Source organism: Notamacropus eugenii, chromosome Y (genome assembly GCF_028372415.1).
Source record: "Notamacropus eugenii isolate mMacEug1 chromosome Y, mMacEug1.pri_v2, whole genome shotgun sequence".
Lineage (NCBI taxonomy): Eukaryota > Metazoa > Chordata > Mammalia > Diprotodontia > Macropodidae > Notamacropus > Notamacropus eugenii.
Genome location: NC_092880.1, coordinates 8,479,910 through 8,504,208, shown reverse-complemented (window position 1 = coordinate 8,504,208; position 24,299 = coordinate 8,479,910). Strand labels below are relative to the sequence as shown.

Genomic DNA, 24,299 nt, shown 5'->3' with positions numbered 1-24,299 from the left:
GGCCCGTTTAATGAGGCCCAGAAGAAGAAAGACTTTAGTCTGGGAGGGAAACAGTCACAGTTACTCTTGGTAACCACTCTCAAGCTAGGAGCGTCCAGAAGATCCCTTAGGCAAGGTCTCGTTGCATCCCCAGTTTCAGAGTGCAGTAGGTTTAAGGTTTGGGGAGAACAGAGCAGGTACTCACTGAATCTCCCAGGCTCCCAGTACATTTACCTGTACAAGGAGGGAGCCACTCCTGGGATCTCTGAAAGGCTTTCTAGCTCTAGAGAGACCAGAGCATTATCGTTAGTATCAAGGTTTGTTGGTGGTGAGTGGCCTCGGGCATAGCCAGTGCCAAGTGGACATGTTTGTGAGCAAACTTTGTGGGCATGATTTATGTTCAGAATCAAGAGATTGCGGGATACACCTTGGATTCCTTAGGCATTTAATTTTTACTTAATGTTTGTTCCTTACCTGGTCAGAAACCTCTCATTGATGCTAACTTTTCAAGGCCACTCATGTAGTCAAGACGTCCAGTTGAAGATGTGATGCAGATCTCATGAATGACACAAACGTAGCATCCAGAAAGAAGTTGACTCTGCCCTTTATGGCTTTTAGCTCCTTCAGCTTCTTACCCTGTACTCAGATCCTGACACCCTACATTCTGAAGGCTAAGAAATCTCAAATCCTCCTGATCCCTTCCTCCGGGTGTCCAATTTCTAGACTGTTGCCTTCCTTGAGTCCCCTTGCACTTACTCAGTTTCTCCCCTTCATATGCTGGGGCCCTTCATTCCTTTTTTTGATTCCATTGGCTCTCCCTCACAGGTCAGAACACTGCGAAGTCAAGGAACAGTGACACATCCTGACTGACCTGATTGTCCTCCCCCATATCCCTTTGTTCAAGTAAAGCCGTGCTCAGAGGCTTCTACCCTCCTCTGGGAGAGTCTTTGACTTGAAACGTAGATATTCGACCTGGAACAACCTTAGAAACTGCTTTACTCAAGCATTCTTTCGCTTTTTTGTGTCTTGGTCACTTATGCCTGTCTGGTGAAGTCCATGGACCCCAGATCCGGTCAATATTTTTTGTAATAATTGAAGGGAAGGCAAAGTTTCTTTTAGCTCTTAGTGGAAAAAAAGATGCCTTCAAAAACCTGCATTTTCGGAATTCTGGAGCAGGAGAAGCCACAGAATGGAGCGGATGAGATTTCTGCTCCAGAGAGCCTGAAAACCTCTCGCAAAAGGTCCCTCACGCCCCGGACCCAGAGCAAAGCCCAACTCTGCCTTGGCGGCGCAGCGCCGAAAGGAGCAGATCTGAGCAGGCTTCAGGGACAGAATCTCCAGCTGCCGCGCAGGTCCCTCCACCCACAGGTGACAAGGGTCAGTGAGAGGGTCTCTTTGGAGGGTCGAGAGGGGAGTGGGGTGCCCCCATAACTCAGGCCCCCTCGGGAGGCAGCAGCTGAGGCAGTGGCAGACCAGGGCTCCCCAAGCAGGCAGGACCCTGGATCCATTGTTGAAGGTCTCTCCATAAACCCCCTGAGGGAACGGAGCCCGTGAGGCAGTCCTGAGCACCTGAACTTAATCTCACACTGAACAGCAGCCCTGCCCCCGCCCAAAGCCCTGAGGCTGGGAAGCAGCATTTGAATCTCAGACCCCAAGTGCTGGCTGGGCGGATCTGGAGGCGAGGTGGGGGTGGAGAGGACACTCAGAAGTCAAGTCACTGGCTGGGAAAATGCCCAGAAAAGGGAAAAAAAAAATAAGACTATAGAAGGTTACTTTCTTGGTGAACAAGCATTTCCTCCCTTCCTTACTGATGAGGAAGAACAATGCTTAACATCAGGAAAAAACGCAGAAGTCAAGGCTTCTGTATCCCAGCCCACCCAATGGGCTCAGGCCATGGAAGAGCTCAAAAAGGATTTTGAAAATCAAGTTAGAGAGGTGAAGGAAAAACTGGGAAGAGAATTGAGTGACATGCAAGCAAAGCATGAAAAACAAGTTAACACCCTGCTAAAGGAGACTCAAAAAAATGCTGAAGAAAATAACACCTTGAAAAATAGGCTAACTCAATTGGCAAAAGAGGTTCAAAAGGCCAATGAGGAGAAGAATGCTTTCAAAAGCAGAATTAGCCAAACGGAAAAGGAGATTCAAAAGCTCACCGAAGAAAATAGTTCTTTCAAAATTAGAATGGAACAGATGGAGACTAATGACTTGATGAGAAACCAAGAAATCACAAAACAAAACCAAAAGAATGAAAAAATGGAAGATAATGTGAAATATCTCATTGGAAAAACAACTGACCTGGAAAATAGATCCAGGAGAGACAATTTTAAAATTATGAGACTACCTGAAAGCCATGATCAAAAGAAGAGCCTAGACTTCATCTTTCATGAAATTATCAATGAAAACTGCCCTGAGATTCTAGAACCAGAGGGCAAAATAAATATTCAAGGAATCCACAGATCACCACCTGAAAGAGATCCAAAAAGAGAAACTCCTAGGAACGTTGTGGCCAAATTCCAGAGTTCCCTGGTCAAGGAGAAAATATTGCCAGCAGCTAGAAAGAAACAATTCAAGTATTGTGGAAATACAATTAGGATAACACAAGAACTAGCAGCTTCCACATTAAGGGATCAAAGGGTGTGGAATAGGATATTATAGAAGTCAAAGGAACTAGGACTAAAACCAAGAATCACCTACCCAGCAAAACTGAGTATAATACTTCAGGGGAAAAATTGGTCTTTCAATGAAATAGAGGACTTTCAAGCATTCTTGATGAAAAGACCAGAGCTGAAAAGAAAATTTGACTTTCAAACACAAGAATGAAGAGAAGCATGAAAAAGTAAAAAGCAAAGAGAAGTCATAAGGGACTTTACTAAAGTTGAACTGTTTACACTCCTACATGGAAAGACAATATTTTTAACTCTTGAAACTATTCAGTATCTGGGTACTGGGTGGGATTACACACACACACATGCACATGCATATGCACACACACACAGAGACAGAGTGCACAGAATGAATTGAAGAGGATGGGATCATATCTTAAAAAAATGAAATCAAGCAGTGAGAGAGAAATATATTGGGAGGGGAAAGGGAGAAATGGAATGGGGCAAAGTATCTCTCATAAAAGAGGCAAGAAAAAGGCTTATTAGTGAAGGGAGAAAGAGAGGAGGTGAGAGAAAAACATGAAGTTCACTCTCATCACCTTCCACTAAAGGAAGGAATAAAATGCACACTCATTTTGGTATGAAAACCTGTCTTACAATACAGGAAAGTGGGGTATAAGGGGATAAGCAGGCTGGGGGGGATGATGGAAGGGAGGGCAGGGGGAGGAGGGAGTAATTTGAGGTCAACACTCATGGCGAGGGATAGGATCAAAAGAGAGAACAGAAGTAATGGGGGACAGGATAGGATGGAGGGAAATATGATTAGTTCTTACACAACACTACTATTATGGAAGTCATTGGCAAAACTACACAGATTTGACCTAAATTGAATTGCTTGCCTTCGAAAGGGAAGGGGTGGGGAGGGAGGGAGGGCAGACGGGCAGACAGAGGCAATTAGAATGCTCGGTGTTTTGGGGTGGGGGGAGGGGACAAAAGGGGAGAAAATTTGGAACCCAAAATTTTGTGAAAATGAATGTTAAAAGTTAAATAAATAAATAAATAAATAAAAAAAACCTGCACTTTCACAGACCCCATCAAATCCCTTTATGCACCCCGTGGCCATCTGGGAATCCAGGTTAAGAACTCCTGAGTGAATCCAGCCCTGGCGTTGCAATCAAAAGGAAAGCCAGGCTCTGACAACTGAGCGACTTGCCCACACGAGCTCAGATAGAAAACAGCGAATGTGGTGCCATGTACGCCCACCCTTTGGACTCCCAGTCCAGTGGCGGAAGTCACCGAAGTGTGACCAAAAATACATCTGCTTGACATTTTGCTCGAGGAATAAAGAAGTATACCCAGCAAGAAGGGGGCTTTCATGAACACATGGAGAGTAACTCATCTGCAAGGATTGTGGCATTTGAGAAATGGAAGAGACATAGTGATATGAGTCAACATCACGTGCTAGCTTGGAGAAATGAGATGTAGAGCAGAGCCTGGTTGTCCCCTGCCCACGGAGGCCTTCCCCTGCCTTGGTGGGTGGAGGCAAGGGCGGGACTAAGTAGGGGAGGCCTCCTTCAAAGGCCTCCACAGCTCTGGGGCAGTATCAGTTGCTGCCAGAGCTCTAACAGAATAGTTCGCATTCTCTGTCCTGTCCTGAGTGGAAGCTCTGAGAAGGAAGGAATCAGAATCCTAAGAACACGGACTCAAGGGCCCTACTTGAAAATCTGAAGACGGAGCTCACTTGCTTGATGTGCCAGGGCTACTTCACTCACCCAGTGACTGTCCAATGTGGCCATAGCTTTTGTACAGTGTGTCTTATCCAGTACAGTGAGGGAGCCAATGAAAGCATGACTTGTCCGCGATGCCGAGGGCTTCTGAAAGTCAGTGACTTGGGACCCAACAGGAACCGGCAAAATCTGTCCCTCACTAGTCAAGTGCTCCGACGTCATTTGCGCCAGAGTACGGTGAGTCTGACTAGTTGTGATCAAGACGAGGAAAAAGGGCAGTGCTGTGAGGAAAACCAGAGGGTCTTCACTGATTCCTGTTGTTAGTTCCAGAGCACAAGGATCACCAAGTGCTTCTCCTGGAAACAGCCACTGGCAAGGGCAAGGACAAGCTCCAGGAGGCTCTCACTGCCTTGGCGAACAAAAGAGAGGAGTTTGAAAGGGCTTTCGGCCAAGTGAGAGAAAGACCCTCCTTCAGCGGGATGAGGACACTGAGAGGCATTCCATTCTTTCTGAATGTGGGAAAATGCTGCAGTTCCTAAAGGATGAAGAATATCCATCTTTGCAAAGACGGAAGGAGAAATCCAGACACAATCATGTCAAGCTGAAGGAGAACAAGGCCAAGCTGCCCCAACAAATCTATAATCTGCCACGAATGGCTTTCGAAGTCAAGGAGAAGAATGAGAAGACCAGGAAGGCGGGTGTGGCGCCCATGGTGCCTCAGGTGAGATGGAAGTGCGGCGCGAGTCCCAACGAGTTCCTGATGCTGGCGTTTAAACAACTACAGATGGGGGCCTCCGAAGAGGGGGCAGAGGTGGTGGAGCCAGGGTCCCTCGAGGAGAACATCTTGAAGTTGGCGACAACGGGGCTCTCCCGGGATGACCTTGTTCAGAAGCATGCCAGACAAGCCATGACCAGAGAGAAGGCCACCAGAGCCCTGACTCCTTCTCTGGAAAGCCATCCGAGAATGCGTTACGAACTCCTCACTGCAAAGCTGCTGACCTGGCAAGATGACCGCCATCCCCTGCTCTCTAAAAGCCAGGCCGCATATGAACAGGGAGAAGCAACCTTGCCAGCTGTGGGGTCTGCTGGCAGGGCTGACACAGACAAGCCAGACTCTGAAGCTGCCACACAAACTTCACAGAGAGGAGGCACTAAAAAATTCCAACTCCGTCATATCATTCATGATGATGCTGTTCAGATAGAGACCCTCTCCATTCCTGCTACCTGCCCTGAGAAATCTCATCCACATGTGATCATTTCTAGTTCATTCAGGGTGATCCGGGAGCTACAGGCCGTCTGCAAGGATGGAAAAGGAACAGAGCATCGAGACAAGGAAGAAGCAGACTATGATTATGACCTAAAGGACGTGGAGACGTCTGCGCCAGGATTGACTGAAAATAAACTGCTGGACAGTCCTACAGTCAGGAGTGCAAGCTGGAAGCAGATGATCAAGCAGAGGAAATTGAAGAAGATGATGATGAAGAAGAAGATGAAAACAATGAGGAAGAAGGAAGCAATGACCGAGAGAGCAGTGGAGGGTCTGATGAAGAATATGGCAGTTTGACTGATGAGGAAAGAAGTGTCATTAGACCAAGGAAATGGAACAAATATCCTTGTGATGTGCTCCAAGAGTTTGACTATGACGGCTCCCAGGACTTTGATTCTGACTGAGGATCACTGAAGCATTTGACACTTACCTGGAATGACTGCTTTGGTGGCTCTGCCCATACACGTCAGCCTCTTGGCTGCTGCTGCTGTCCCTGCCTGTGCCCCTGCCTCTGCCGCAGAGTCTTGTCAATTACCTTGGAAGGGGAAAGGAGAAAAAATAAGCATGTGGGGATGTTCGGCTCTGTAGTCTAATTCTGGCCTCTAGACAATTTTCTGCTACAGGGGAAAGGAATCAAGAAATAAATTTTTATCGATCAAATTAATAAAACAAATAAAATAAAAATAAATAAATAAAGTAAGAATTTTTTTTTTGAAATGATTAAATAGATATATAAACAAGTAAATAAAAAGCTTAAAGAAATCAGATCTCTGTTTCCTCTACTGGCAGTATCACCCACCGGTATCAGAGGAAAATCCTCTTTCTCCTGACACTGCCAGAAGGTATATTTCCCACACTTTACTTTAGCCCTTTTTTTGAATCTGAACGATTTTCCCCTCCCGTGGAAAGAATTGACTTTACGTTTTCAAATATACAGCATTCCTAAGATTGAATCTTAGTGAGAAAAGGGAAACTTTTGAAGCCAGTGAGATACTTAATTCCTGATTTTGGTAGCCACCTGCAGCTGGGCAAATGTATGTCAAGACTGAGAATACTTAGTGAATTTTGGGGTACACAGCTGCATAGAGGAAAGAAAAACTTGTTATTCGTGGGGTAGTATTGTTGGAAACATAACTGTATTAAACTTAAAAATATGATTTTCAGTATTTTTCGATAGCTGGATTCTGTAAAAGTAATTCCACCCCTATGGGTAGACTGCAGTGGTGGTATCAAGAGCACCAGGTCTTATATTAGCATGGATTCCAAATTTTCTCCTGAGTGGTTGGACAAGTTGACAAATACACAAACTGTGAATTAGTGTAAATATTTTTTTCCATAGCCTCTCCATCATTGCCTATTTTCCTTTCTCTTTTATATTAGCCCATTTTATCAATGTGAAACAGTTACTACGTTGTTTTAACTCGCTTCTCTCTAATTATTATTAAGAGCATTTTTCCTTTGAAAACTGATAGCTTTGATTTCTTCAACTGATAACTGATATACGTATACTTGTTTTTTTTTTTTTTATCTAGTGAAGGAAAAAATGTTATTTTTTATTGACTTCTTTCAGTATTTTCCACATTTGATAATTGAAGCTTTTATAAGAGAAACTTGTGATACAATGCTTTTCCCATTTTATTGCTTTCAATTTTAAGTTCATTAGTTTGGCTTGTTTAATTTTATTCGTTCAACATAATCAAAATTACACACTTCACCTCCCTTAATACAATATATATCTTGTTACAGAAACTTCCCTTATCCATAGAACAGGCAAGTGCCGATTTTCATGCTCCTTTAATTTGCTTATGGTATAATCCTCTATGTGGAAAACATAATCCTATTTTTATTCTATGTTATTATGTGGTATAACATGTTGGTCTGTGCCTACTTTCTGCCAAATTTCTTTCCAATCTTTTTTTTTTTTTTTAGCAATTCCTAAGCAGTTTATTGTTTTTTCAAACTTTGTGAAAGTATGGTTCAACCTGAGAAAGAGATATAAAAATGATGTTAACGAAGATTCCCTTATTGTGTATTTTGTTGCTGTACATTGAAAACTTCATAACCTCTCCATTTGAATTAGATTTAAAACACTATGCATTGCGTCCAACTATTGAGATGTGAGTATCTTGAGAGTATAGGATGTCTTCCATTTCTATTCGTGTCCCAAATGCTCATCTTATAGTTTCGCAGAAAGCAAACATTTAATGATTATATTTTCATTAATTCATCTAAATTGTTTGTAGAGTCTTAATATAATTTCTATGAACTTTTCTTGCCTTTTGTCAGCATACTGTGAATCTAGAAACTCTGAAGCCCTTCACAGCTTTAAACTGTGCGTCTTTTAAAGCTATGTTTATTCGCCCTCTTTAACTAATGACACTGACTAACTGGCTGATTCATAAGCAAGTCACTCTTCTTGTGGAATGAATACTGAGAACTGAAAAATCTATATATTATTGAAAAATAACAACAACAACAACAACAACAACAACAACAACAGTGAAAGTCACTCCATGCCTCAGCTCTAATCTTTCTCTCACCAATTCCTCCTTTAATCTGGACATTCTTCTTCTCCACTCTGCATACTGACATCCCCTGTTTCCTCTGTGTTTCAACTAAAACTTTGTCTCCAGGGGCAGAGCCAAGATGGCAGAGTGAGAGCAACTACTCACCTAAGTTCTCAGACAAACTCCTTCACATACCTCTATAAAGAGAAGCTGACCAAATTTTGGAGGAGGGGAATCCAATAGGAGACACACTGTGGCAAATTCACAGTCAGGACAGACTAGAAGATGGAGAGGAAGGTTGTGTCCACGGGAGTGGAGGAGCACACAGGGTACAGCACAGCACGTCCCCACGGAGGGAGGGCTAAGCAGGAAGGCCTGGGCAGTCTGAGGCAGAGAGTGCACTGAGGAATCTTGAGCATATCAGCCCAGGAAAGGACTCTCACAGGAGCCACAGAGTCCCAGGTACCTGCAGCAGCTGCTCTTGAGACCAGCAGCCTACAGAATAAATGGCTGTAAGTCACCTACTTGAACTTGTGTGAGCCACAATGGAGGAGCTATCTGTAAATGTTCTTTACCCCTCTCCCTCTTGACCTTGAAAGAAGCATAAAGTATTTCCCCAGAAAAATCCTAGATGAGTGGGATCAACAGAAGGGGCAAAAGTCTCGTAGCATGTGAGGTTAGGAAAACTGGTAAGGAGGATTCCTCTCTGCTGTGAAAGAAGAGAAACAGCGCAGGACCCAGAACTGTCCCAGACAGTCCCACCTCAGGGAAGCAGGAGGACAACCAGAGCCTCAGGGGGGTGGAGGCTTGCAACCACCAACAAAAGGACACTAGGAGTGCATCAGCACCCTAGGGAAAAGAGAAAGACACGAGGGCAGGCAGGATAACCAAACGCTGAGTTTATCTTTGCTCTAGCTCAGCAGAAGAGACCACCCCTGGCCAGACCACCTCTCCCCCACACTTAAGAAGCCAGCTCCAGGGCAATTCTGGGGAAACACAAAAAGACTTCACCTGGCCTCTGCTTTCTCACACCAGCCAGCTAAGCTCCAGCTTCTTTAACTTCTAGCTGAAAGAACCAGAGGCCACAACACGCAAAGCCTCGTTATCATGAGTAAGAAGCAAAGCAGGAAAGAAAAGACCATAGAATCTTTCTATGGGGACAAGGACCAAAATCCAAATATCAAAGAAGTCAACACTGAGACTGTACTCCCATATGAAAGTGCAGAAGGGACTATGAACTGGTGGCAAGCACAAAGACCACTCTTGGAAGAGCTGAAAAAGGATTTTAAAAGTCAAACTAGAGAAAGAGAAGAAAAAATGGCCAAAGAATTTAAAAGTATGAACAAAGAGTTCACTGAAGAGAACAGCTCCTTCAAAAGGAAAATTGAACAAATGGAATAGGAAGTACAAAAACTAACTGGAGAAAATAATTCCTTAAAAGGAATAATTGGACTGATGGAAAAGGAGATGCAAAATTTAACTGAAGAAAACAATTTGATAAAAATTACAATTGGGCACGTAGAAGATAATGATTCCATGAGATATCAAGAATCAGTCAAACAAAATCTAAAGAATGAAAAGATAGCAGAAAATGTAAAAGATCTAATTAGGAAAAACAACGAACCTAGAAAATAGATACAGGAGAGAAAATTTAAGAACTCTAGGTGTACCAGAAAGCCACGATGAAAAAAAGAGCCTGGACAATAACTTCCAAGAGATCATCAAGGAAATCTGCTCAGAATTCCTGAATGCAGAGGGGGAAATAGTCATCCAAAGAAAAATACCATCTCATAAAAAGAAATTGAAGAAGCCATCAATGGAAAAATCTCCAGGGCCGGATGGATTTACAAGTGAATTCTATCAAATATTTAAAGAACAGTTAATTCCAATATTATATATACTATTTGGGAAGATTGTGGAAGGAGTCCTCCCAAATTCTTTTTATGATACAAATATAGTTTTGATACATAAACCAGGAAGAGCTAAAACAGAGAAAGAAAGTTACAGACTAATTTCTCTAATGATTATAGGTGCAAAATTTTTAAATAAGACTTTAGCAAAAAGAATACAGCAACTTATCACTAGAAGAATACATTATGATCAGGTAGAATTTATTCCAGAAATGCAGCATTGATTCAATATTAATAGAACTCTTAGCATTATTGATCATACCTACCACAAAACTAGCAGAAACCACATGATTATCTCAATAGATGCAGAAAAAGCTTTTGACAAAATACAACACCCATTCCTATTAAAAAACGCTGGATAGCATAGGCCTAAATGGAACTTTCCATACAATAATAAGCAATATCTACCTAAAACCGTCAGTAAGCATTATATGCAATAGAGATAAACAAGATGCGATATCAGTTAGTTCAAGGGTGAAACAAGGATGTCCATCATCACCACAATTATTCGATATGGTATTAGAAATGTTAGCCGTAGCAATGAGAGGAAAAAGAAATTGAAGGAATTAGAACAGGCAAAGAAGAAACTAAGTTATCGCTCTTTGCAGATGATATGATGATATACTTAAAGAATCCCAGAAAATCAAGTAAATAAACTATTTGAAATGATAAACAAATTTGGAAAAGTTGCAGGTTACAAAATAAACCCACACAAATTTTCTGCACTTCAATATATTACTAACAAAGCCCAACGGCAAGAGATAGAAAAAGAAATCCCATGTAAAGTTAGGGTAGACACTATAAAATATTCGGCAGTCTACCTGCCAAAACAAATCCAGGGACTATATGAGAACAATTCCAAAACACTTTTCACTCAAATGAAGTCAGATATAAGTTAAGTGGAAAAACATCAGCTGCTCGTGGGTAGGCTGAGTCAATATAATAAAAATGAAAATTCTATCTGAATTAATTTACTTATTCAGTGCCATAACAATCGAACTACCAAATATTATTTTATAGAGCCAGAAAAAATAGTATCAAAATTCATCAGGAACATCAAAATATCCAGAATATCAAGGGAACTGATGAAAAGAAATGATAGGGAAGGTGGCCCATTTCTGCCAGATCTCAAATTGTATTATAAGGCAGCAGTTATCAAAAATACTTGATACTAACTAAGAAACAGAAGGGAAGATCAGTGGAATAGGGTAAATGTTCAAGACACAGTAGTCAATGAATATAGCAATGCACTCTTTGATATACCCAAGGACCCCAGCTTCTGGAGTAAGAACTCACTGTTTGACAAAAATGGTAGGGAAAACAGGATAACAGTGTGGTAGAAACTAGGCATAGACCAATGCCTGACACCGTACACAAGAATAAAGTCCAAATGGGTACATGATCTAGGTATAAAGATTGATACTATAATCGAATTAGTGGAGCAAGGAATAGTGTGTTTATCAGATTTATGGAAAAGAGAAGAATTTTTGACCATAGAAGAGATAGAAATACTAATGAAATGCAAAATGCATAATTTTGAATACATTAAACTGAAAAGGTTTTGCACTACAAAACCCAAAGCAACCAAGATTAGAAGGGAAGCTGAAAACTGGGAAAGAATTTTGACAATGTGTGTCTGCAATAAAGGCCTCATTTCTAAAATATATAGAGAACTGAGTCAAATGTACAAGAATACATGTCATTCTCAAACTGATAAATGGCCAAAGTATATGAACAGGTAGTTTTCAGCTACGTATAATCATAGGAAAAAAAACTCTAAGCCACTATTGGTTAGAGAGATGCCAATCAAAACAACCCTGAGATACCACATCACACCTATCAGATGGGCTAATATGACAAAACAGGAAGATGAAAAATGGTAGAGAAGATGTGGGAGAGGTGGAACACCAATTCGTTGTTGGTGGAGCTGTGAGCTGATGTAAACATTGTGGAGAGCAATTTGGAACTATGCCCAAAGGTCTACAAAAATATGCATGCCCTCTGATGCAGCAATACCGCTTCTATGATTGCAACCCACAGAGACCATAAAAACGGGAAAGCATTCCACTTGTACAACAATATTTATAGCAGCTCTCTTTGTGGTGGCCAAAATCTGAAAATCAAGGGGATGCCCATCAATTAGGGCATGGCTGAATTAATTGTGGCATATGAATGTAATGTAATACTATTGTGCCATAAGAAATGATGAACAGGAAGACTTCAGAAAGGCCTGGAAAGATTTATATGAACTCATACTGAGTGAAAGGAGCCATACCAGAAGAACTCTGCACATAGCAATAACACCACAATGTAGAGGAATTTTTCTGGTAGACTTAGTACTTCATTGCAATGCAGGGACTTAAATAACTCCCAGTGGTCTCTTAAGGCACAATGCCTTCCACATCTAGGGAATGAACTAGGGAATTTGATCGCAGAATGAAGCAGATCATTTTCTTTCTTTATGTTTTAGGCTTTTTTTAATGATTTCTCCCATTGACTTTAATTCTTCTATGGAATATGACTAAGCTAAAAATATATTTAATAGAAAATTATGTGTAGAACCTACATAAAACTGTATGCTGTCTCAGGGATGGGGTGGGGAGGTAGAAGGATAGGAAGGGAGGGAAGGGAAAAAGCTAAGATATATGGAAGTGATTGTAGAAAACTAAAAAAATGAAGATAAAATAAAAAAATAAAAAAAAATTTGGAGGGAAGCAGAAAACTGGAAAAGAATGTTTGCAACTAGTGTGTGTGATAAAGGCTTCATTTCTAAAATATGTAGAGAACTGAATCAAATGCACAAGAATGCAAGACGTTCCCCAATTGATAAATGGTCGAAGGATATGAACAGGCAGTTTTCAGAGGAAGAAATTAAAGCTATCTATAATCATATGAAAAAATGCTCTAAATCACTATTGATTAGAGGAATGCAAATCAAAACAACTCTGAGGTACCACATCACACCTATCAAATTGGCCAACATGACAAAACAGGAAGATGAGAAACGTTCGAGAAGATGTGGGAGAGTTGGAACACTAATTCCCTGTTGGTGGAGCTGTGAGCTGATCCAATAATTCTGGTGAACACTTTGGAACTATGCCCAAAGGGCTACAAAAGTATGTGTACCTTTTGATCCAGTAATGTCGCTTCTGGGACTCTATCCCAAAGAGGTCACAGAAATGGCAAAAGTTCCCACATGTACGAAAATATTTATAGTAGCTCTCTTTGTGATGGCCAAAAACTGGAAATCAAGGGGATGCCCATAAATTATGGAATGGCTGAACAAATCGTGGTATATGAATATAATGGAATACTATTGTGCTATGAGAAACTATGAACAGAAAGACTTCGGAGATGCCTGGAAAGATGTTCACGAAGTGATGCCGAGTGAAAGGCACAGAAGTAGGTGAGATTTGTACACAGCAGCAACCACAGTGTGCGAGGAATTTTTCTGGTAGGCTTAGTACTTCTTTGAAACGCATGGACTTAAAAAAATTTTCAATGGCCTTTTTGGGGAAAACACCTTCCACATCTAGACAAAGAACTATGGAATTGGTTTGCAGACAGAAACAGACCATTTTCTTTTGTATTATGTTATTTTTTGTTTTGTTTTATAGTTTTCCCCATTCATTTTAATTCTTCTACGCAACATGCATTTAGTAGGAATTTGTTTTTTTTACAAAGTAAATATATACATCTCTATCTCCTATAAGAAGCCTTCTTTAACTTCTATTAATTCAAGTGTACTCACTCTGATAATTAAGTCCCATTTATCATATATTTAGAGTGATCTGTACATATTATTCCATAGTAGCTTCTATTTTTTTAAATTTATTTTTATTTTTTTAAATTTTTTTCCCCTTGTTTAAGCACAGAACTTAGCTGAGTGCTTGACACATCATAGTGGGTGTTTATTAAACATTTATTCATCATTTGTTGACTTAATGTGGATTTCTAAATACATGTATGCCTTTGATTTCTCTTTGAGTGATTCTAGATGCTAGTGCTTACCAGAAGCAATCTACTTCTCATTCACTTTCATCATGATTTTCATGAATTCTTTAAATATGGTACAATGCTGAGCTCAATATTTCTGTGTATATACCATAGATCCTAATCCAGTGGTTGAACTTAAGAATAATTGCTAGGAGAATGTGTAGATGACGATGATGATGATGATTGCAAACCCAAGTAAAGTGGGATTTTTTGTTGTTTTCTTTCCGGAATTGTTTCCTGGGCTCATTGAAAACTTCCAAATAATTGTTCTCCTTTGAAATCTGGTGGTTCACATCTGTGCTGAGTCGTGTTGGTTTCATGCCTACTGACTCTGAGCCAATCAGGAGCTAACTCTTAGTTATATATTGTGGGAGGTTGACATTTTGCTTTGGGGGTTTGCTGAGGAGAAGGAACTTTTGATTGCTTGGACAGGATTCTGAGTAGCTATTTCTTAAGAGCCACTCGACTACTCAGAAATTTGTGTTCTTTCAGTCTGGTGGTATAACTAGGAGGTTGTATTACTTTTTTCAGAAAATACGATTTCTGTCTGTTGAATTTTGTGCTAATTTCTCTGATTGCATTTACTTCCTTCTAATGACGGTAAGATTGTTGATCCCTTAAAAGATGCATTCCTTTTTCAAAAGAGATCAAAGAACTTGTGCTAGAAAGCCATTCTGGGTGTGCTAGGGCATTTGATAATACTGCAATGACGATGAAAATCATGAAGAGGATTGTTGTTGTGTTTGTCCTATCATACCATTGAAGATCATGTCATCAGAGTAATGCTTATATGACTTGCACTTTACTTTGTTTTGAGTGAGAGATGGCTGTGCAAGGTCACCAGCCTCACTTTCTCCTCCAGATCCATTTGGACCTAGTGATCAGATATTCATCAGCCTGGTTGGAGATGGCCCAGTATGAGAACTAAGGCCTATTTAGAATCTCACTTAGGGTGAGGTAATGCCCATTCAGTGAATAGGCCTGCTTAGGAAGTTGTCAGGAGGATGGCGGCTTTAATGAGCCAAAGAAAAAATAACTAAATCGAGCTTGAAGGGAAACAGCAACAGTTTCTATTGAAGGTCACTCTTAAGCTAGCGGGGTCCAGAGTATAGCCTTTAAGAGGAGCTTGAGCAAGGGAGGGGGAGGCCAATGTTGTCCAATATATGGGCTTCAGAGTGCAGTAGGTTTAAGGTTTGGGGAAAAAAATCAAATAAGAGAAGTAGAGAAAAATTGGGAAGGGAAATGAAAGTGATGAAAGAAAATAATGAAAACAGAGGAGTCAAATGCTTGCTAAAAAGTGTTGAAGAAAATAACAGCGTAAAAACAGACTAATCACGGAAGAATTTAAAAGGAAAATTGGGTAATAGAAAAAGAAACACAAAACTTAACTGGGAAAACTGGACGAACAGAAAAGGAAGTACAAAAACTACCTGGAGAAAATAACTCCTTAAAAGGAACAATAGGACAGATGAAAAAGGAGATGCAAAAGTTAACTGAAGAAAGCAATTTGACAAACAGAATCAAGCAAGTAAAAGCTAATGACTCTTATGACACATCACGAATCAGTCAAACAGAATGTAAAGAATAAAAAAATAGAAGAAAATGTAAAATATCTCATTGGAAAAAGAAGTGACCCAGAAAATAGTTCCAGGAGAGAAAATCTAAGAATTATTGGTCTAGCAGGAAGCCATTATGCAAAAACAAAAGCCTGGACAATATCTTCCAAGAAATCATCATGAAAAACTTCCCAGAAGTCCTAGATTAAGAGGGCCAAATGGTCATCGAAAGAATCCACCGTTCACCTCCTGAAAGGGATCGCAAGTTGAAAATACCAAGGAATGTTGTTGCCAAATTCCAGAACTATCAAGTGAAGGAGAAAATACCACAAGCAGCCAGAAAGAAACTGCCAGGCCTAGAGGCCTGAGGGCTACCCGAGTCTTACCTTACCTATCGTAGGTCTTCGGCTGGTCAAACCAGATAAACGTATGAGAGAAGAGACTTTCCGGAGTCGAACAAGGGTTAGGCTTTATTCAGGGTCCTGGTTACATGTGCAGGGGGAACTCTTCCTTAGGAGAGAGAGAGAAATCTCCCAAGGAGGCAAAATCTTACAGTAAGAGAATGAAAGCAGAAGTGGAAGTGGGGAGAGGGGGGGGGGAAGAGCGAAGAGAGGAAAAGAGGCCTTCTGTCCTGTAAGGGCCCCTCAGCGCTAAGAGCGCCTTCAGGCTTTCCTGACCCTACTTAAGCTCTCCTGCCATATAGTTTGCACCTGAATACCGTGCCTGTTAGATAACAATAGGTGTGCTCAGATCCGGGCCAGTCTCGAGGGTGAGGATGCTCTCTCCCATCACGTTTCTCACGGGAAGAGGCGGAAATGCACGAGATCTCACTCCTCAATTCCCTGCTGTTTCCTGGGGGGCCTCATGAGAGCTCTAAGATTTAGAAGCTCCCACCTTTACCCGTCCGAGACTGTCCACATGGAACTGAGCTTACACCCCCAACAAGAAACAATTCAAATATCGAGGAGCTACAGTCAGGATCACACAGGACCTTGCAACTTCTATATTAAAAAAGGATTATAATATGATATTCTGTAAGGCAAAGGAGCTGGGACTACAACAAAGCGAAAATGAGGTAATATTTCAGGCAAGGGATTTCCACACATTCCTGATGAAAAGACTAGAGCTGAATAGAAACTTCGATCTTCAAACACAAGTCTCAAGAGAAGCATAAAAAAAATGAAAAGAGAGGAAAAAAAACTTGTTATGAAATATTGGCAAACTCTTTACATCCCTACAGAGGAAAGATCATATTTGTTAATCTTGCAAAATGTATATTTGTTATGACATGCGTTCTTCCTTCTTTGTGGAAGAGGAATGTGCCATCAAAGAAATGATGATATGACTTGCGTGGAGGGCTGACTTATTATGATATATAAAAGCGATATACAGACATAGAGGGAGTGGGTTTAAAGTAAATGATTTCATGATCACAAAGTGATTTAAGGGTGGGAAGGGATTGGAATGGGAGATATGAAAAGGAGGAGGCAGAAAAAGGTTATTACCTCAGGAAGAGTCACAGAAATATATTATAGTAGAGGGAAAGAATAGGGGCAGATGAGAATTGTTTGAGATTTACTCTCACCAGATTTGGTTCTAGGAGGGATCAACAAACTCACTTAAGTATAGAAATCTAACTAGCTCCATAAGCAGTAGGAGGGGATGGGAGAAAGAAAAGGGAAGGGAGGCTAAAAGGGAGGGAAGAAGTAGTAAGGGCAAAGGGGGGTAAAAGCGATGGGGCTTGAAAAAAGGAGGAAATGTTGAGGGAGGTAGTGGTCAAAACTTAAAATTCTCTTGGGGAGGGAAAGGTAAAAGGGAAAATTAAACACATGAAAGGGGGAAAGAAGATGGAGGGAAAGACATAGAAAGTAATCATAACTGTCAATGTGAATGGGATGAACTATGCCATAAAATGGAGACGGATAGCAGAATGGATTAAAACCCATAATCTAAGAATATGTTCTTTACAAGAAACATATCTGAAACTGGGGCATACACACAGGGTAAAAGTAAAAGGTTGGAGCAGAATATATTGTGCTTCACCTGATGTAGAAAAAACAGGGATAGCACAAAGCACTGCTGATCACAAAGCAAAAGCAGAAATAGATCTAATCAAAAGACAAAAGGGAGGAAGCCATATCCTGCTAAACGGCACCATAGACAACAAAACAGTTTCATGACTAAATATATATGTTACAAGTGGTATGGCATCCAGAGACTTAGAGGAGAAGTTAAGGGCGTTACAGGAAGAAACAGAGAGCAAAACTATACTAGTGGGGTATCTTAACCTCTCCCTCTCTGAAGCTGATAAATCTAACCTCAAAATAGACACGAATATAAGACTGCACAATGTCTAAGGGAGGGAGTGAAAAAGGAGGGGGTGTAAGAAGTTGAGGAAGGCGAAAAACATCTATGATGTAGGGAAATTTTTGCAGAACGCTGAAAAGAAATAAAAATAATTTCAAAAAAAGAAACAATTCAAGTAGTGTGGAATTGCAATCAGGATACCAAAAGATCTACCAGCTTCTACGCTAAGGGATCAGAGAACTTCGAATATCATATTCCAGAGATCAAAAGAGTTAGGATTAAAACCAAGAATCACCTACCGACCAAAACTGAGTATCCTCCTTCAGGGAAAAGCATGGCCATTCAATGAAATAGTGAACTTTAGAGTATTCTTGATGAAAGAATAGAGATGAATAGATGACTGTACTTACAAACACCACAAACACCGCATGAAAATGAGGGGCAAGCCTGATCATGACCAGGAGTAAGAATATGCTGATGATAAGTGTGTTGGTGAAGAGATCCAAAAGTACGTCTTCTATGAAAAAGGATTGAAGGAACTGTGAATGTTTGTTAGGGAACTGATAAGTCTTTTGGAAAGCGAAAGGGACGACAGGGAGTGATTATATTCAGACATTTGAGGGGCTTCATTTAGACAAAGAAAGAGATTATTCTGCTTGACCCTAGAGGGCAGAAAGAGGAGAATTGGATGAAGTTGAAGAAAGGTCAAGTCTTACCAGTTAAATGTAAGGACAAACTTCCTAATGATGAAAGTTGTCTAAAAGTCATTGAGTAGCCCCCAAAGGTGATGAGTTTTGAGTCACAGAGGGTCTTCAAGAGTAACCTGGACAACCATTTAAAATCCATAATATAGAGGAGCCAAGATGGCGGGGTAGAAAGATACACATATGTTAGCTCCGAAACCCACAGCCCATAAAATATCTGTAAAGAAGAACTCCCAACAAATTCTGGAGCCGCAGAAGCCACAGAACAACGGAGCAGACGACATTTCTGATCCAGAGAGACCTCAAAACCTGACACGAAAGGTCCATCGTGCACCAGACACGGACCTGAGCCCAGCCTTGCCTTCCCTGCGCAGCAGCAAGAGGAGCAGATACCAGCAGGCTTCAGGGACAGAATCTCCAGCAGCCCCGCAGGTCCCTCCACCCACAGGTGACAAGAGTCAGTGAGAGAGTCTTTCTGGGGGGCCGAGAGGGGAGTGGGGTGTCCCCATAACTCAGGCTCCCTCAGGATGCAGCAGCGGGGCGGTAGCAGACAGGGCCTCCCCAAGCAGGCAGGATCCTGGATTCATTGTTGAAGGTCTCCACATAGACCCAATGAGGGAACTGAGCCCTGTGTGTCGGCCCTGCCCCCACCCGAGCACCTGAACTTAATCTCACACTGAATAGCAGCCCTGCCCCCTCCCAAAGCCCTGAGGCTGGGAAGCAGCATTTGAATCTCAGACCCCAAGCACTGGCTGGGCGGATCTGGAGGCGTGGTGGGTGTGGAAAGAAAACTCAGAAGTCAAGTCACTGGCTGGGAAATGCCCAGGAAAGGGAAAAAAATAAGACTATAGAAGGTTACTTTCTTGGTGAACAGATAATTCCTACCTTCCTTTCAGATGAGGTAGAACAATGCCTATCATCAGGGAAAGACACAGAAGTCAAGGCCTCTGCATCCCACACATTCAAAATAAATATACCATGGGCTAAGGCCATGGAAGAGCTCAAAAAGGATTTTGAAAATCAAGTAAGAGAGGTGGAGGAAAAACTGGGAAGAGAAATGAGAGAGCTGAAAGAAAAGCATTAAAAGCAGGTCAACACCTTGCTAAAGGAGACCCAAAAAATGCTGAAGAAAATAACACCTTGAAAAATAGGCTAACTCAATTGGCAAAAGAGGTACAGAAAGCCAATGAGGAGAAGAATGCTTTCAAAAGCAGAATTAACCAAATGGAAAAGGAAGTTCAAAAGCTCACTGAAGAAAATAGTTCTTTCAAAATTAGAATGGAACAGATGGAGGCTAATGACTTTATGAGAAACCAAGAAATCACAAACAAAACCAAAAGAATGAAAAAAAATGAAAGATAATGTGAAATATCTCAATGGGAAAACAACTGACCTGGAAAATCGATCCAGGAGAGACAATTTAGAAATTATGGGCCTACCTGAAAGCCATGATCAGAAAAAGAGCCTAGACACCATTTTTCATGAAATTATCAAGGAAAACCGCCCTGAGATTCTAGAACCAGAGGGCAAAATAAATATTCAAGGAATCCACCGATCACTGCCTAAAAGAGATCCAAAAAGAGAATCTCCTAGGGACATTGTGGCCAAATTCCAGAGTTCCCTGGTCAAGGGGAAAATATTGCAAGCAGCCAGAAAGAAACAATTCAAGCATTGTTGAAATAAAATCAGGATAACACAAGATCTAGCAGCTTCTACATTAAGGGATCAAAGGGCATGGAATACGATATTCCAGAAGTCAAAGGAACTAGGACTAAAACCAAGAATCACCTACCCAGAAAAACTGAGTAGAATACTTCAGGGGAAAAAAATGGTCTTTCAATGAAATTGGGAACTTTCAAGCATTCTTGATGAAAATACAAGAGCCGAAAAGAAAATTTGACTTTCAAACACAAGAATGAAGAGAAGCATGAAAAGGTAAACAGCAAAGAGAAGTCATAAGTCATTACTAAAGTTGAACTGTTTACATTCCTACATGGAAAGAAAATATTTGTAACTCTTGAAACTTTTCGGTATCTGGGTAGTGGGTGGGATTACACACACACACGCACACACACAGAGAGACAGAGAGCACAGAGTGAATTGAATAGGATGGGATCATATCTTTAAAAAAATGAAATTAAGCTGTGAGAGAGAAATATATTGGGAGGAGGAAGGGAGAAATGGAATGGGGCAAATTATCTCTCACAAAAGAGGCAAGCAAAAAACTTTTTAGTGGAGGGCAAAAGAAGGGAGGTGAGAGAAAAACATGAAGTTTACTGTCATCACATTCCACTAAACGAAGAAAGAAAATGCACACTCATTTTGGTATGAAAACCTATCTTACAATACAAGAAAGTGGGAGAGAAGGGGATAAGCAGGGTGGGGGGGAATGATGGAAGGGAGGGCAATGGGAGGAGGGAGCAATTTGAAGTCAACACTCTTGGAGAGGGACAGGATCAAAAGAGAGAATAGAAGCAATGGGGGGCAGGATAGGATGGAAGGATATATAGTTAGTCTTACACAACACAACTATTATGGAAATCATTTGCAAAACTACACAGATATGGCCTATATTGAATTGCTTGCCTTCCAAAGGGAAGGGGTGGGGAGGGAGGGAGGGAGGTAAAGAAGTTGGAACCCAAAGTGTTAGGAACAGCTGTCGAGTACTGTTCTTGCTACTAGGAAATACGAAATTCAGGTAAAGGGGTATAGAAAGTTATCTGGCTCTACAGGACAAAAGAGAAGATGGGGACAAGGGAAGGGAGGCTTGATAGAAAAGAGGGCAGATTGGTGATAGGGGCAATTAGAATGCAAGGTGTTTTCGAGTGGGGGGAGGGGACAAAAGGGGAGAAAATTTGGAACCCAAAATTTTGTGAAAATGTATGTTAAAACTTAAATAAATTAATTTTAAAAAATTAAATTAGTAATATAGTAGAGAGGATTTCTATTTAGGTACAGATTGGATTAAATGACCTCTGACCTTCCTCAAATTTTGACATTCTATGAAATGGAGACCAGATGAGGACTTGTCAGGGATAATAGAGGTACTGTGCTTGCTTAAAGTAGGGATTAGAGCAGACGATCCCTCAAACTCCCTTTAGGTAAAAGATTCCATGTAGTGAGCCCTTGATTTAGAGATAGGCTCTGCCACTAACTAGCTATGAAATTTTCAGCAAGATCCTCTGTGAGGTCCAGTTTCCTCTTCAGTAAAACCAAGAAACCCAAATGATCAAAGAAAGAGCAAAAGAAATTGGATTGTTCAAAAATGTATAGTGGCTCATTTTGTGGAGGCAAAGAATTAGAAACTAATGAAGTACTAATTAATTTATGAATAGCTAAATAGTTATAATATGTAAGTATAATGGGATACCATTTTGCTATAAAAAATGAATAGGGAATGGTTCAGAGTAAACTGGGAAGGCTGATATGAAATGATTCAGAAGGAATTGAATAGAATAGGAAAAGAGTTTATCCCCGAAGAGTCAAGTTATAAAATTTGACTGTGCCTGAACCAGATGAAAATATTATTGGCAAATGTTTAACATAATAAATTTTGAAATGCAACATGTTTTTTGTTGCTCAGTTATTTCCAACTACTGTGACCTCAAACTGTCCCTAGCTGAATGAGAACTATGAATTTTAGATGTAGGTGAGTAGTTAAGTTCGCTTTACTTATACTAACTCCAAAGATTACTTTTTGAACATTTTTTTTTTTGCTTCTCATCAGAGTTATATTTCTATATATATAATATAAATTGTTGCTGATGAGTCATTTCAAGTGTATCTGACCCCCATTTGGGGTTTTCTTGGCAAACTACTGAAGTGTTTGGCCATTTCCTTCTCCACCTCATTTTACAGATGAGGAAACTGTGGCAAACAGGGTGAAGGGACTTGAACCTACTCACATACCTATTAAGTGTCTGAGGCCAGATTTGAACTGAAGTCTTCCTGACTCCAAGCCTGACTGTCTATCTGCCCCACACTAAAGTAAGATAATGTTAATTTGTGGTTTTCTAAGTCAATAGGCAGCCTTATAGTTATGTTTATATTGGTTTGGCACCACTGAATTATCAAAAAAATTGTTAAAACAAGGCAAACAAACAACAACAACAAAATTTGTGACACAATATTTTTGCCATCACATTACTTGCCATCTTGTTTCTACTCCATTGGTTTTGTTTGTTTAAAACTTTTTAAATTTATTATAGTCAAAATTGCATATTTGACCTCTCATTAAGCTATCTCCCATTTGGTCAAAAAATATTCCCGTATCCATAGAACCTAACAAGTAACTTTTTTATGCTCCCTTAATTTCTTTATACTTTATGTCTACAACATAAATCGATTTTTACTTTATATTAGCATGTTGTATGAAATGCTGCTCTATGCTTACTTTCTGTCAAACTGCTTTCCAGCTTTTTAAGCAATTTTTTTACAATGGTGAGTTACTATCCACAAAACTTTTTTTTTTTGGGTACAAGAGGTTTATATTTTACTAACTGACATTTTATTAATGGGACCATGACAGCCAAAGGGATCCCAACCCCACAGTCTCTGTGCAGCAAAGAGTGTTTTTGTCAGGCAGGAATCATTCCCTGATTTAGCTGCTGTGTAAATCCATGTTTTTATATCTTGGGCTTGTTTAACAAAAAGAAGTTTTTGCATAAAGTCACATTTTACAGCTTACAGGTTTCACAAAACAGAAGGGCATAAATTTCATAGTGTCCTAGATAATATTCTCTTATTGGTTTTGGATTAAACAAAAATCTAAAATCCTATGTACTAAAGGAATAAATTCACATTATAGAATAGAAATACTGTGTCAAATTTAAAGGAAGAAAAACTAAAGTTGCATATTTCAAAATTAATTAGCAGGCATTGTACTCTATATATGTATGTGTGTATGAACAAATACATGAGTTTATGAATATGTATTCATGGACATGTGTGTATGCTTATGTGAGATAGGGGCTGTATCTTTTATTTTATTGTTATGGTGAATTTTTGGGTGAAAACATTCCCTTATAATAATATGGGTTAGCAACTTCTATGCAATTTACAGTCTTAGAATATTGTTTAGAACAATAAGAACTTAAGTGATCTATGAAAGGTCACACAATGATCATATGTCAGAAGGAAAACTTGAACTCATGCCTCAGTTACCTTTCAAATAAATAAGTGAAACATATATGAAAATTCAAAATTGAAATTACATATGGATATAGCTGAAAATGAAATGAATCACATAATTTAAAAATATTTTAAAAGACAAGTGCTTTTTAAAATATTAACATATATACATAATGCAATATAAAATGCATGTATGCATATATGTGCATATATATACACACATATATGCATGTGTGCACACAATATACAAACATGTATGCATAGATCTTAATATAGGCAGCTATACACACAGATGGATAGATAAACATACATGATCTATATCTATATAGACATATATATCTATTTATCTACCCGCATATAATATAACTATAGTGTGTACATATATTACATATATACACAAACATAATGTAGAAAGATAGATGGATAAATACATATATATGATCTCTCTGTAGACATCTCTCTCTCTGTCTATCTATCTATCTATCTATCTATCTATCTATCTATCTATCTATCTATCCTTCTATCTATATTTGAAAGGTAGCTAAGTCCAGAGGATAAAGATCTGTTCTTGAAGCTTAGAATACTTGAGGTCAAAGTGAGCTGCCTACAAAAT

At 40.0% G+C, this 24,299-nt stretch overlaps 1 protein-coding gene and 1 pseudogene across 1 annotated transcript; both read left to right on the top strand.

Moving 5' to 3' along the window:
* Positions 1-4,056: 4,056 nt before the first annotated feature.
* Positions 4,057-24,299, top strand: part of LOC140516776 (probable E3 ubiquitin-protein ligase TRIML1) — a 237,614-nt pseudogene continuing 217,371 nt past the window's right edge.
* On the top strand, positions 5,007-5,980 carry LOC140516610 (probable RNA polymerase II nuclear localization protein SLC7A6OS; the record flags this gene model as incomplete). Its single annotated transcript, XM_072627618.1, is given in 2 exon segments — positions 5,007-5,715; positions 5,718-5,980. Coding segments are annotated over 2 exon segments (972 nt in total), but the record flags the coding sequence as incomplete, so codon positions are not given.